The 15,069-nt window shown below is 43.4% G+C and overlaps 2 protein-coding genes across 3 annotated transcripts; one reads left to right on the top strand and one right to left on the bottom strand.

Moving 5' to 3' along the window:
• Window positions 1–5,391, top strand: sgo1 (shugoshin 1). 2 transcript variants are annotated; one of them, XM_084378679.1, is made up of 10 exons: window positions 1–129; window positions 352–506; window positions 703–911; window positions 1,038–1,090; window positions 1,201–1,265; window positions 2,287–3,150; window positions 3,255–3,383; window positions 4,086–4,256; window positions 4,546–4,666; window positions 4,758–5,391. In XM_084378679.1, exons 2-10 carry the CDS (start codon window positions 362–364, stop codon window positions 4,918–4,920), a joined length of 1,920 nt encoding a protein of 639 aa, XP_084234805.1. In that variant the 5' UTR covers window positions 1–129; window positions 352–361; the 3' UTR covers window positions 4,921–5,391. The 2 variants fall into 2 exon arrangements, with proteins under 2 accessions (XP_084234805.1, XP_084234804.1); XM_084378678.1 differs by having other exon boundaries at window positions 4,477–4,666.
• A 617-nt stretch (window positions 5,392–6,008) lies between these two features.
• kat2b (K(lysine) acetyltransferase 2B) lies at window positions 6,009–14,695 on the bottom strand. The gene is made up of 18 exons (XM_084379912.1): window positions 14,395–14,695; window positions 12,483–12,609; window positions 12,185–12,330; window positions 12,000–12,086; window positions 11,728–11,909; window positions 11,448–11,639; window positions 11,171–11,274; window positions 10,925–11,050; window positions 10,317–10,450; window positions 9,983–10,191; window positions 9,769–9,895; window positions 9,211–9,321; window positions 8,808–8,951; window positions 8,586–8,700; window positions 8,443–8,473; window positions 8,243–8,306; window positions 8,072–8,156; window positions 6,009–7,507 (listed from the first exon to the last, which is right to left on the bottom strand). The coding sequence occupies exons 1-18, from the start codon at window positions 14,593–14,595 to the stop codon at window positions 7,314–7,316; spliced, it is 2,379 nt and encodes a 792-aa protein (XP_084236038.1). The 5' UTR covers window positions 14,596–14,695; the 3' UTR covers window positions 6,009–7,313.
• Between the last annotated feature and the right edge of the window lie 374 nt (window positions 14,696–15,069).

Below are 15,069 nucleotides of genomic sequence, written 5' to 3'. Positions count from 1 at the left end.
ATTCGAACGTCAACTCGCGGAGAGAGTCGAAGAAGCTGCGATAAAAAATGGATAATTTCTCTGTCACAAACGCGTTTTACTGAGGAGATAGTTTACACAACGAATAGCTTTGACAATAGCCATTTACCGGTAAGTTTAAATGTTACGTTGCCTTTCATATTTCATTATAAAGCCAGACTGCAGCTACTGAAGAGAGCTTGTTATATGCACGACGTTGCTGTTAAATAGCGTGCTAACCTAGCTAGCGCGTTAGCTTGCTCTTGTTTGGCTCAGGTGTACTACTATGCTACGCTGCTGAAAAGATGGATAATGTAAAAAGAAAGAAATAATAAACATTTGTACTACTTAAAGATCCGGGGCCATGGTGAAAGAAAGGGCTCAGAAGAAGTCCTTCCAGCAGAGTCTGGAGGACATCAAGGAGAAGATGAAGGAGAAGCGGAACAAACGGCTGGCCAGTGCCTCAGCTCCCAGCAGAGGACGGTCCAGAATGATCAACAAAAGCAGCGGTATAGATATGATCATGTTTACCTTTACCTGTTGGACTTCACATACGGTTAAAGTAACGTAACGCAAACTATGATGATAATAGGCTTAAGTGGTGTACTTGTTATTACAAAAAAATATCACAGGGATGGATGCAGATGTGCCTTAGATGTTGATACTAAGATGAAGAAGCTAATATGTTTCCATGTTTTCTCTCAGTGGCTAACTCCACCCACACCCTCCTGATGGGTGTCCAGCTGAATAACAAGTCGCTGGCCGTAGCCCTGCAAGCTGAAAAGGAAAAAGTGAGGCAGACCAATGCAGTGATCCTGCAGCTGAAGAGGGAGCAACAGGCCCTGTTCCTCCACCTGCTTCTGCTCAAGAGAAAGCTCAAAGAGCAGGAGGCTCTGGCACTGCATGCTTCTGAGGTATATAGTGATCCTGTGATCTGTGTTTATTTGTTGTGCCGCTAATCACAACTAACATGCAGATGATTTTGAAGTACTCCATGCCATAGTAAAGGAAACATTTTACTTCTTTGCGTGTTGCTGTAGATTAAACCTCCAAGCATCTGTGTTGAACCTCAACCGCAAGTGAATTCTGCGAGGTAAAGTTTTTTAATAAATATTCATCACATTTCATGACGGCCCTATCCTTTGGTTGTGAGATAAGATTGAATTATCAGAAATCCAGGATACATTACCTCTCAATTTACAGGAGGAAGCGGAGCAGCCAGAACCGTGATGAGCCTGTGGTGTGTGAAGCCTCACCAATTTGTGCAGGTACACACACACACACACACACACACACACCGGGGATTCACCATAAAAGTATTGTTAAATGAGTATTTTCATACAATTGTATTTATTAATTGAGTTGATAGATAAACATTCGGCCAAGATGTTTTTTCTTCGACCAATCCACAAAACAAAATTAAATATAGGCTGCTGTCAGATCACAATTAGTGAAGTAATTTAAAAAAGAAAAAAATTAGTAAAAGAATGTGATACACTGAAAAATCTGCTCAACATCGGTATCAGCCAATATACCTCGCCAATCAACTGAAGTATCTCACTAAATGGCTCAACCCATCCAAATACTCCGGTTAGAAACTGAACAAGCTCTATGCAAAGACATACCATTATCAGACCTCCCACTTATCAGTCAAACCATCAAGCAAAACCACTGTTTTCAAAACAGAACCATAACCTCAACCCTGACAGCTTGATGAAAGCACTTCACATCAGTACCTCCATGGGTGCCCTGTCACTCCACTCACCAATTTTGAACAACCCTGACTTTTGTATTAATAAAAAGGCATTAAAACTTCACTTCCTGGATAAAAGGAAGAATCGCCATATTATTATTGTAGGCGATAATTTAGCCTTGCTGACAGCAATCGGCCTATCTGCAAAAAAGTTGGCATTCATTGATAGCAGTGGCTGGTGTTTATCTGTTGCGTTACATCAATTTTGTGCTGACACATTCATGAGCTCGTGACATCCCTGCCAACAAAACCTAGTTGTTTTCCTGGCACAAAAAAGGTAATAAACGACTACAAAATTGACATCGCAATGACAAAAAAAACATTGGTATTGGCTATCGGACAAATTGTTATTTTAGACATTGGTATCAGCCCTGAATTTCACAATCGGTTCATCTCTAGAAAAGAATTACTTTTGCACATTTTTTTTCATGGCAGATGTTGTATACTAGCCCCCTTCTCTTTAAACTATTGCTTACATTGGTCTTGAAAACTAGATTGTTGTAATTATAATATTAATGATGTCCTCTTCTTCACAGACCCTCAGCCATCTGAAAAGAATGCACGATCTGAATCTAACAAGCAGGTCACCTTGCCATCTACAGTGGGCGTGAGGCGTCGTCATGCAGACAGAAGTAGCAGGAGGAGGTCTGAGCGTGTGCGAGAAACAAGGTCGTTGAGTGAGGGGGACCCTGTCACAGGCTTGGGTGCTTTAATAGCGAGTCCTATTCTCAGTGACGATGGAAATCAGAATAAGCCACCGCAAGGAGCAGAGCCAGATTTCAGGGACACTGTTGACATGGAGGAGTGTGAGCATTCGACTCCTGAACCTGCTCCACCCAAAAAACAGCAGCGGCCCAGCAGGAAACAAGCCCAGCAGCAGCCCCGCACCAAACCAGAACCGGCTGCACGGAAACCAGAGAGAGGCCGCAAAGCAGAGCGAGCCCCTTTAAAGAAACCATGGGAGAATCCCAAACCCAGGGCCCGCTCCAAGAGTCGGGACCGGTCAGCCACACGGGTCAAAACGGCACCTCGATCACAGGGGAATAACCTCAACACCTCGCTGGGATTTAATGACACGTTCGACTTTGACTGCGAGGAGACGGTTCACGTCACGCCGTTCAGAGCCAAGGCAGAAGACAATCAGCCTGCCACGCCCATCAGCGAAGAGACTCCGCAGAGAGGCCGAGCCCAGACTGAAGCTTCCCCTGTGGCTCCCAAACAGATTGAATCCAGCTCGTCCTCACCGTCGTCTGAATCTGAGGACAGCCTATATGTCCCTCAAAAGACTAGAAGGAGACAGAATTCTCTTGACACGAACAAAGGGATCACCACTCGTAGAGGCCGACCCTCTAAAGTCGTCACACGGAAAGAAAACATCCCTCCAAAGCAGGAGATCTCTGGTGAGTTTTTAGGTTCTGCTTCCTTGATCTCATGTGTATCTTGTCGTTATCTTTATTAGAAATTGAATTGTTGCAATCAAAAACATTTTTTTATTGTTTTGTAGTCTTTAGAGAGGAGTCAACTCCTCAGGCTGTTGAGCCTGAAAAAGAAGAGGCTCATCTGCATCCTTCCCCTGACCCCAGCTTCTCTAACAGCCCTGACCTGCTGAAACTAGGACAACAAAATCCCCAAGGTGAGTAAATGATCAGGAACATGTTGACCTTGTGTTTCCTATAATGTTATTTATAGTGCTCGGATTCTGATGCCACAAAGGAGAGTTAAAAAAAAAACAAAAACATTGCGCAGATATTATGTATATGTATATTGCCTTTTCATACCATTTTCCATGGTGCAGTGTCCATTTGTGAGCACTGTATTAATGCACCTATTTCAATAGGATGTTCATTCGAACCAAGCTGAGTATTCACTGGATTTCTCTGAGCTACTTGATGAAAATATTAATAACGAACCATTATTGTAAAAATGAAAAGCCATGAAAGAGGTGTCATAGAGAAGTTCCTGCCTTCAGTCAGTGTGATACTAACATCCATCTGTTTGCCAGACATGTCAGACAAAGAGGTTTTTGTCTGTCCGTCATGTTCCTGTTGAATGAAGGATTTTCAGTCTAAACCAACTAATTGCGTCATATTGAATTAACACAACACATGGCACATACTTAAGAATAAAATTTTTTCCCCCGGGTAAAATACTTTTCTGGCTTAATGTTTTCATCTTTAGTGCAATCCAAAAGCTGGCCTTGTGTTACCATCTTGTCTTACGACTTGTCTTACTTGCTTCACGACCTTACTGTATGACAACTCCTTTGGCTAATGACTAACAATAATTATTTGTGAATTAAAGATGCTTGCGTGTGTTTTGTCCTGGTTTTTTTCAGAGCCTCATGTAGGGGTTATTGAGAAGGATTGTTTGCCCCCCGTCAGCCCTCTGGTAGAAGCCGAGATGATCAGAATAGACAGCGTCCTGTCCAATTTTGGAGATTCGTCTGGGGAAGCTCCTTCTTTTGTACCCCATCAAACACCCCAGAGGGTCAAGACCTGCAAGAAACGTACGTTTATTTCTATAAAATCTCACAGTATTAAAGCTGAAAGACAAGAGCTTTATCACATCAGTGAGCACTTGGGAGGCTCGGCCAGATCACACCATCACTATATTGTCACTTTTCTTTGTGTTGGCTTCATTGCACTCTATCTTAGCTGCTCACTGGTGCGCACACACAACTCCTGTTTTCTTGCTCTTGGATCACATCTTCCCCCACATTTCTACAGGTGGGCTTGGTGTAAGGCCAGCGGGGCGGGGCTTGAGTCTGTGTGATGTGACCAATATGTCCCCTGCAGCCTATCGCAAGTTCTCCTGTGGTGGCTCACGCCCCTCCGACGCCAGATGCTCCACCCCTGTTCCTTCTCGCAAACGGCGCTGCACCATGGTGGTGGACTACAAGGAGCCCACACTCAATGCGTAAGTTCACATATTAACGCTGCTCTTATTGTATATGATTTAAGATGGGTTCAGTTTTTAATGTTAAACAATCCCATTCCCATCTCGACAGGAAACTTCGGCGTGGGGACAAGTTCACAGACTTGCAGTTCCTCCGCTCGCCTATTTTCAAGCAGAAGTCTGGCAGTAGGAAGTCTGTGCAGTCATCAAGGAACTCCATGAGCAGCCAGCAGCCTTTCAAGAAATACAATGAGTCATTTGTTGGATGTCGCTGAGAGCAACTACGTTGTTTGTCCTCTTTCAACCCTCACTGTTGGCTGGCATTGTCAGTTTTAATGTGATCGTTTTGTTTTTCACTCTCAAGGTCGTATTTCTTCATGTGATGAACTGTGATCAGTTAGATGTAATTTATGTGACTTTGTTGGCTGCTTATTTTGCAGAGATTTTGTCTTTCTTCGTTTTATCTGTCCATTATCGCTAGATAAATGTAGTGATTGCTATTATATGAAGATGTCCAGATTTTTCAATTATATATGTCATCATCTTCATCTTCTCGTTTTTATTGAGAGCCTGAATATGAGTGTATATTACTGTGATTTAATAAATTCCACTTTGTATCTTTGTCCAACGTATTTTCTACTGTGATGTCACAAACATGTAATTTCTTAATATGCTCTATTGCTTCATATACTTTTATATTAATGATTGCAGTAGAATTACCATAAAATAAACTAATATGAGTTTGATTGGAGGAGTCTTCTGTTTATCCTGAAAATCCTTACAATTAAAAGCCAACTATTTTGATTATCAATTAATCGCCGAGTCGTTTCTTAAGAGAAGGGAAAAGTCAAAATTGTATGCTGCCAGTTTCTTAAATGTAAATATTTAACAGTAAACTGAATATATGTGGGTTGCAGACAAAACAAGACATTTGAGGACATCGTCTATGTGTTTGGGAAAAGCAGATTCACATTTTCTTACATTTTATAGACCAAACAAACAATTGAATAATCAACTATGAAAATAATTGTTAGTTGTAGCCCCAGTGTCTTGTCGTGTTTGTACTGGAAAATAACGTAAAATAAAACTTAAAGGGGCTCTGTGGAGAGAGACACTCGAGAACGGGCATAAAGTCACATCCTTCGAACTGTCACAGAAGCTCCAACCTGAGTCCTTCACAAAGAAATCCACAGTCCAGCAGCTTTAAACAACCTAAACAAATCATCCACAGGCTTCTATGGGCAACCAAGAGAGACGGGGAAGGTCTCATTTTTTACATTACATTACAATAAAAGTGATTAAAACTTTGTGGGACGTTGAGCCCCTTTAAATGTCCTTGTGATGAAAAACTACAGACACTGCGTTAGCCTCACTTCTCTTTTATTCAGTCTATAAAATAGGCTAATACTATGTCGTTAAAACCAATTGTACAAAGAGCATGAAATAATTTTTCCAGACATTTTACAAAATGTAATTTGTTTCCTAAAGTTTGAAAAGTACAAACACCTTTTTACAAAACAGCAAAACTACATAGTATTGCACAATCTTTTCATTTATCTCCAAAGTATAAAGTTATCAATCTCCATCTGCAGGACAAAAATAAGAAAGAATAAATTAAGACCTTGTCTTTAGCATAATTCATTTAAATTACAGCACATAAATAAGAATAAACTCTAGATAACTGAATTAGTCCTTAGTCAACAGCGGTAATTTATATGTCAAACAAAAGAAGACGCTCTTATTCATGTTAACTAATACTTGGAAAAATAAAAGTGCATTTTGATAGTCAAACTGCCCTATGTGGCTTATTGGGAAAAGAGGATTATTTTTTAGTTCTGAAAATGAAAATATATGTTATATACATATTTAAAATATACAGTGGGTATAAGTGCTTTAAAATAATTCAAATCTGTACAAATTTAAAGTACGTATTCCTCTTTTGGCAGGATGAACTCATCGCAGACAAACGTTGACCTCACTGATGCCGTGCACGCTCACAGGAACAGAGTTAAACTCTCAGCGCTCCTAACACTTGTCTGCTGACTTAATACACTGTAAGATGCGGTTACTGCTCATGACAACTCCACCTGAGTCTACTGAGAGGCTGAGGCAGGCGGCTGGAGAAGGCAGGGGGATAAAAGTGGGAGGAGAAAGAAGAGAAGAGATGGAGAGAGACAAAGTAATAAGGTGTGTGTGGTGAATCTCCAATCAGCTGTCGACCCGTGTCGCCTTTCAAAGTCGAACACAGAAATATCAACGGAGGCTTCCTGCCCTGTTCAATATGTGTTACTCTGACGCCATCCACTGTCCTGTTTTTCCATGGGACTCTGGGATATGTGATGAAATATGATGACACAATGTTTCCTTTGCGTAATGTCAGCAACAGTCTTGCAGGCCTTCGGCGAGGCCGTCCCTCGTGGCCTGTCATTCAGTGTAAATATCAGTCGGAGCTACTGATTCAGGATCTGGGCCAGTGTGCATCCAGCATTAATAGAGTGCTGATTCTCACCTCTTACATTAAGATATGTGTTTCTGAAACCTATCCGCTCCAGAATCAGTAGTCCTATTCTCAGTGTAGCTGTCTTTAGCATAACACACAACCTGACCTTCACCATGCCTAGTCTGAGGACATCCTTCGCTAAGGTGACGGGAAACCTCTTCCTCTCAGCTACTTCTCGATGAGGCCCGCTTCTTTGATCTTGGTGTAGAAGAATTTCTCCAGTAAGTTGGCGCACTTGTAGTACTCGCTCTCTGGAGGGTTGTATTCACGGCAGTTGGTGAAGATGCGCTGCATGTCGGCCATGAACAGCTTGCGTGTCGTGTAGTACCTGCTCTTCAGACGCTCGCTCATCGTCTTAAGGTCTGTGAGGGGGGAAAAAAAGTGGACTCTATCATTTATACAGCTTTTGAACTTTTCATATAATTATAATATTCAAATCTGGAATGGATATTGGAATCACTAAAGCCTCCTGATCAGTTGCCAGTTGGCATGATGGCGCACTGATAAGAGCACATGACTTCCAATAAAAGGTGAAATGCCAAAAACTTGAATGAAATCTTATTCGCTTATGTTTTTAATGTGTATTTAATTTATTATTGTGCTGTATCAAGTCTGGTTTCAAGTAATTGGACCCAAAAAACAGCTTTTCCTTATTTCTAGACAGGAGCCAACTTTAAATATCTTGTCAAGCAAAGCCTTCTTTCTCATAATGCTGTTAATTTCAGATATATTTAGTCTGTATCTTCTTAAATCAAGCGTTTATTTCTTATATTTAGATAATTTAATTTTTGCAGAGTAGATTTTCAGTCAACCCAAGCCAGCAAGTAAGTGATATATCTTGTGGACATTATGGAAGCAGGTTTAACTCCATCCTTATAAGCCTACATCTGCTTAAATCCTCCCCTCCTGGCGTTCTGTATACATACCCATGGGGAAGCGAATGACTTGGTAGTACCCAGGTGCCTCTGTTTTCTTCACTGGCTCCATGAACGGCCAGGCGTTCTGGTGACTCTGAGACATAAAGACCCGTCTGGTGAGAATAAAGCATGTTTATGTGTTACAGGTGCTCTGCATGTTGATGTGACTCTGTCCCTCACCTTCACATGTTGGAGGATGGTCTTCAGAGTGCTGTACAGTTGATCTGGATCCTTCAGTTCCTTCCTAAAGCACAGGAAACACAAAGTAGACAGTGATGAAGGGTGACACAAACTAATGGATGAAAGTTAAGATGACGGCCCCAGTTAAGATGGGTGGAGCGATGCTAAGTTAGAGTCTTAAACAGTAGAGTCACACGTACCCTTTGCCCACAGGCTTCCAGCCAGTCTCACCTGTTTATATAAAGAAACCATGAATAAGTATCATATATCACACTTGAGATAAATGTGAGATATTGTGTGATATATTGCATAATGTAAAGCCAGTGGTCAATAGGTAGCGTACGTATGCCAGGAATGCTCTCAATGGGAATCTGCCGAACTCCTTCCTTAAAACAGGAAAGCCCTGGATAGACTTTTCTGATCTGAGCCTGCTTCCTCTCGATCAGCTTCTTGATGATCTGAGGGTGACAAATGAGAAAGGAATAAAAGATGCAGAGTGCAGGGACGGAAACAAAAAATGGAAACATTTAAACTAATGTATCAAAATGCAAAGAAACACACACACCTCCTTCTGCTTCTTGATAATAACAGAGAACTCGGTGTAGGGAATGCTGGGGTTGAGCTCGCAGCCCATTAGTGTGGCTCCCTCGTAGTCCTTGATGTAGCCCACGTATTTGGCCTTGGGAACCTTGATGTCCTTTGAAAAACCCTGGAGAGGGAGGAGTTTTCTGTTATCTTGCGGCCGCATACACAAGGCCGCGCAACTACTAAAACAGCCAACTTATTCATTTTTACAATCAGACTTTGAAACAAGCTGATTTACACTTCAAACAAAGGGAGTCATCCTAATTTAAATGGTAGACTCTGTACTCTTGTTTTTGGAAAGTTCTTTGTTTTAACAGGTCATGTAAAGGAAACATTCAGCAGAGAAAGAAGAGCGCATCACTTTGATGGACACAACACGTTACCTGTTTCTTGAAGTAGCCAATGGCGTACTCGTCAGCATAAGTGAGGAAGTTGAGGATTTCATGCTTTATGTGATATTCCTTCAGGTGGTTCATTAGATGCGTCCCATAACCCTGCAACAACACAGGCAAAAAAGCTAAAGTTAAAACTGACCAATCAGATAGTGTGCAGCTTATTATTATTGCAGCTTCCAGCTTCCTAAATGTAAAGATTTGCATCTTTTCTTTGTCATTTCTGACAGTTAATGAAGTGTGTTTGGCTTTTGAACTGCTGGCTGCACCAAAGAAGCGGTTTGAAGACGTAACTTCAGGCTCTGATGAGAAATCTTTCATAATATTTGACATTTTATCGGCTAAATTATAAATTAATCAAGGAGCACGGTCCAGACCTGCTCAATTTGGGAAGTGCCATGAGATGACTTTTGTTGTGATTTGGCGCTTTACAAATAAAGATTGATTGATGATTAATTATAAATGGTGAAACTAATCGGCAGATTAATTGATAGTGAAAATAATCATTAATTGCAGCCCAGTCCAAGCTGAGAAACAACGCGCTCTCACCTTGACCTGTTCGTTGGAAGTGACAGCACAAAACACGATCTCTGTAAAGCCCTGCGACGGAAACATCCGAAAGCAGATCCCTCCGATCACACGGCCATCTTTGATCAGTGACAGCGTCTTGTGCTTCCTGTCAAACAAAAGAATTGTGGTCAGGATAAACCTCTTTTAAATCTCTGAATCCGGCGATAAACTACGGTTACGGTTTAACACTCACGGATCAAAGACCAGCCGCGTGATGTACTCCTTGGGCATGCGGGGCAGCTGGTGAGAGAACACGTTCTGGAGGCCGACGAGCCACATCAGGATCCTCTTATTAGGCTTCTGGTTTAAGGAGTTACCAATAACGTGGAATTCAATCACCCCCCTGCGCTCCTCGAGGCGGGCGGCCTCGTCGCGTGCAGAGTGAGCTGACAGCAGGCTGGTCTGCAGAGGAAGAAGGGTAGAAAATAATAAGGACCACTTATATTCTTTCTATTGTCTACTTTGCTGCACAGAAGGTTACTTCATTTCATGCTACCGTGGATCCAAATGAAAGAATGACTGCTCACCTCTGGAATGGCAGCAGGGTCCGCGATGGTCGACATGACTTCATTGATGAGGTCCATGGGGATGTCACCCACCACCCTGGGTCTCTTGTTTTCCTCATGGGGGAGAGGCTCCGACGGTTTGCGCTTTTCTCCGACTAGGATGCACGGACACAGAGTAACTCATCCTCATTACATGGCTCTTTTTACGCCTGGAGCAGCGTATCCAAATCCACCATACGAGGTCAGCTTACTGTGGATCTCATCTCCAGTTGTTGGCAGAACTGACTTACTTTCAGTGTGTTAGGAGCAGCTCTGACTGTATTTCACTTCTGTTTCTAGGCCAGATTTCAAGTAGGTATTTGAGGAAATGGGTCAGTTGCACTTTTTGGACATTCAGGTTGGAAAGAAAAAGATCTGTTTGACCTAACAGACTGACATAAAGAAGTCGGATCTTAGTTAGCTACTGAGGGTCAGGTGCAAGTGCCACTTTTACACTTAAACATGGTTTAAATGCAAAACACATTGCTAACTTTACCCTGATGCTCACTGTGTGCTGTGTGTGAGATGTTGTGCAATAACGTGGAGTGATTTATGAACTTCATGAGTAATTGCAGGCTTTATTTTAATACCTGGGTTTGGCTCCAGGACAGAGGCCGTTTTCCTGGCGGGACTGACACTCCCACAGGTGGCTGGGTCGACTGACACAGGACTGGTGCTGTAGTACAGCGGCCTGGCCACAGGGGGCGCACTGATAACTACAGAGCAAAAAAAAAAAAAGATGTTTATATATATCATATTCTCAAGGGACATTTCTCACACGGTCTAAAAATGGCTCAGGAGTCGGCTCGGAGGGTGTGTCTGAGGGTGTGTGTTACCTGTGTGGATAGGAATCTGGCCTCCTGACGCTCCTGCCAAGAAGTCTTGGCTCCAGATTGGGGAGCTATGGCTGTACACCTCCTCCTCCAGCATAGACAAGAACCTGAGCCAAAGAAAATAAACAACAACCACGCCTTTACTATATTAAAAAAGGGTGTCAAGCATCCATATGCAGTTTCTGTGGGAGCGAGCCTCTCTGCCGTGTGGCTAATTATACGTTGGTCTGAGTGTATCTGTGTGCAGTCTCAGGGTTTCCTGTGTGTTTGTTTTTCTCACTTGGGAAAGTGCGTGAGGATGAGTGTGCGTTTCTCAGGTGGCAGCTTGTCCTTCTCCTGTCTGGCCTGCTCCAGCAGCTGCTTCCTCATCACAGTGAACACCGACCGCAGCAACGTACGGCCGAATATCTGAGTGGTCTCGTACCGGGGCAGACTGTCGCAGAACTGAGGCACATTGCAGTAGCAGAGCCATCTATGGTGAGGAGATAACTCAGGTTAAACACCGTGCCTGTGAACAGGTGTGGTGCATGTAAATAGGACACCTGGCAGAGCGCTGCTACCTGGTGTAGTTGGCCTTGTATCCAGCTGCATCATCGTTGGGAACCCTCTGGCGCCTCTGAGAGGGCGTCTCCAGCTGCCAGTAGTTGATCTGGTTGAGAAACATCTTGGCCAGCTCCATTATGGTTTGACGCTCCTTCGATGGCAGGTGGCTGAATTTGTACTGGACAAAATTGTTCACCCCCTATTTGGGAGAGACAAAATGAATAAATGGGACACACTAAAACACTCATTAGTGCTGCTTTTGTTTTGCAGCTGATGCACAAGTAGTTACCTGCTCGATGCTGGGCTTTTCAAACGGAGGACTCTCCTGTGCTTCCAACATCGGTTTACCCATCTGCAGGATGGATTTCCTCAACAGCTGAAGAACAGGCAGAGGAGAGGGTGTGTTCACTTGTACAAAGTGTGGGTTGTAAAATCCAGAGTTTTAATGCTTTGATTTCAAAAGCAGAGGCTTACTTTGAAGAGGGAGAAGTAGACCTGTTTCGTGTCAGCGTCCTCCTCTTTATGTACACACGTGTAGAGATACTCCACATCCAGGACAATACCAAGAAGTCTGTTCATTTCCTCCTCGGAAACGTTTTCTAGATGGGTCACATGATCACCTGAGGAAAAAAAGAATAAATAGAATAAATCTGTCATTGTTATAAAAGTTCTTTAGTCATCAGAGTCAGTCAGTTAGTCATCATATGCGGCGTACTTGCACCATTTAGCATTATTATCAACTCGAGCTTCTTTCCCACACTTGCTGACGTACCCAAAGTGTGGGAGCAGCTGCGGCAGGGCTCCTGCAGGTTGACCGTGTTGGACTGCTGGTCAGTCCGTGGAGGTGTCGGAGGGGGGTTCTGACTTTTCCAGCCATTACACTTGCAGGCTCCTTCAGCCTAGGGGGGGAAAAAAGTACAAGCAGGAATGAAAAGGACGTTTAATCCACTTTATGTCAAATTATGCACTTTTTTAATCTGTGCAATACTGATTCATATAGTGTTGCAATGTAAATGTACAACATATAAGAAATTTCATCCTGTTGAATTTATTAAAACTAAAAAAATTGGGAGCAGCATATCACCACAATGCTGCTAACTACTGCTAACTGTAGCTCACGTTAGCTAGTTAGCTCAGTTAACTGTGCAGCTAGCAGTCCAAGTTAAAAGCTTGAAGCACCAGGGGAGTGTTGCTGTTTACATTGCTAGCACAGGAGCTTTAGACCAGGACGGGCCTGGGCTTGCAGGTTAGCATATGTCTGAAGCACGACACATAGACGTCATACTGAAAGTATGCTAAGATAGCATGCTAACCAGCTAGCCCTGGCCCGTCACGGTGCAAAGTTATCGCTGCAAACTCCAAGCTCCCAGTCTGGACTGCGAGCTTCATGGCTAACTGAGCTAAATACCAAAGCTAGCAGTTACTATGGTGATGTGCTTACCCCCTATTGGTTTAGAGTAAGAATTCACAAGGCAGACAATTCCTACATATTGCACCTTTAATCGCTTAGTTGTTTGGTTTATACAATGTCAGAAAAATGTTAAGTAGTGTTTCCCAAAGTCGAAGATCTTGTTCTTTCCACAACCACACATACTCACATTCAAGAAGCTGGAATCAGGGATTTTTTTGTCTTTAAAAAATTACTTAAATCGATGAATCGGCTATCAAAATAGTTCGACAACTAATCAATTGATCGTTGCAGCTCCACATTCATAGTCTAATGTCACAGTAAGTAGTAATACACTGATTTCAAGGGTTTTATTTTACTTTAAAGGGAAAAACAAGCATAAATGAATTGTTTTCTTAAACCAAAATAACTTCTCAAGTTAGCTGGTGCTTCATGACTGACTGGTGGAGTTAATGTCCCTTGGCTTTTGGCTACATCAGTGCCACTAAAGCAAACTGTGTGCAGCTGGCACTAAACACAAGCCTCCATCATCTCATTACAGGCCACAGCTGCATGTGACTCCACACATTTTAAGACGTGACCACGCAGCGCAGGGTCATGGAGATTTGTTTTGACTGACTCCGGACAGGGTCAGGAGGTGGGGTGAGGAGAAGGCCTGTCACCGTCAGCTGGAGCCGCCGCACTGAGCATGCGCCTTGAAACAACAACAAACTCCGCCCCCCCAGCAGCTGTCACCCTGTCAAAACAAAGACCCCGTCCCTCTCTGCGGATGATACACTGCATAAACCCAATAAAATCCTCTCTAAGTAACACGGTGCGTTGACAGACGACACGGGGACACTGGGACATTTCCTGTAGACAGGGTTAGACGGCGCGCAAACACACACATACACACGCACACACACACACACTGGGATGCAGCCCCTTGTGCACAGAGCAGCTACTCCCATCCACAAGCGCCAAGCCAATGTTTACGTTCACCAACCCCCCACCTAGACACAAACATAGTAATGTTGAACAAACGGCTTGCAGCTGGAAGACAAATGCTTCAACTCCTGCAGTAATAATAGCGCTTAGACGCGCTAGATTGCTGATATCGCTTTTTTAAAATAAGTGGTTCGTGCATGCAAATGAAAAAAATGAAGGGCAATGGCTTCCTTTGCTGCGCTTGCATTTTGTTAACTATTGCAACCAAGCCCAGGAAACACCACCGACAGAGGATTAACCCTCAGACCCGCTGTGTTTAAAAAGTCTGCTATCTGCAGACGGAGCGTACTTTGCAGGATGAATACACTCCGAGTTTTTCCAGTTTCTTTGGCCGCGGTGAGGAGCGGAGTTGCGCCTTCTTCACGGCGATACGTGCGGATCCTCCAGCGGCGCCGGAGCCCTCCGTCCCCCCGGCTCCAGGAGCGGCCGGAACCAAGCCCGCTGCCCCGATGGCCGGCGAACCTTGCTGAATCCCAGCGCTGTCGGCCATGATTCACACCGAACCCCCGGACGGGACCCCCGGCCCGGGAAATATTCGCTCTGCCGTCAGCTCTATTCCACAAGCGGAGGATCAGACATGGCGCTCATCCTTATTTTCAATTTCTCACTGTAGGCCCATTTTCCTCCGCTAGGGGACTCAAATGGAATAGTCCAATTCCAGCACAATTCAGAGAGGAGAGGTCACAAAATGCAACCATTTGTAGCAAAATTTCAAGGTCAAATGTAACAGGCGGGTCCCTGTCTGAGCACAGTGTCTGCTGGATCTGGGTGACTTATATGGATCTTAAAGGAATAAGTGAAACTGATACTAATAAGACTATTAAACTTAATATCTCACTATTACATTAAAATATAGAAATACAATTCTTGCTCATTGAAGAATTTCTTAAGATCCCTGAAGACAGGAAAACATGGCACCCAATCAAATGCTGACATTATAGAGAAACTGTCAGGTTAAAGGTCA

The sequence above is a fragment of the Pagrus pagrus genome (assembly GCF_965226575.1).
Source record: "Pagrus pagrus genome assembly, chromosome: 17".
In the NCBI taxonomy this organism is placed as follows: Eukaryota; Metazoa; Chordata; class Actinopteri; order Spariformes; family Sparidae; genus Pagrus; species Pagrus pagrus.
This window is presented reverse-complemented; position numbering and strand designations above follow the sequence as displayed.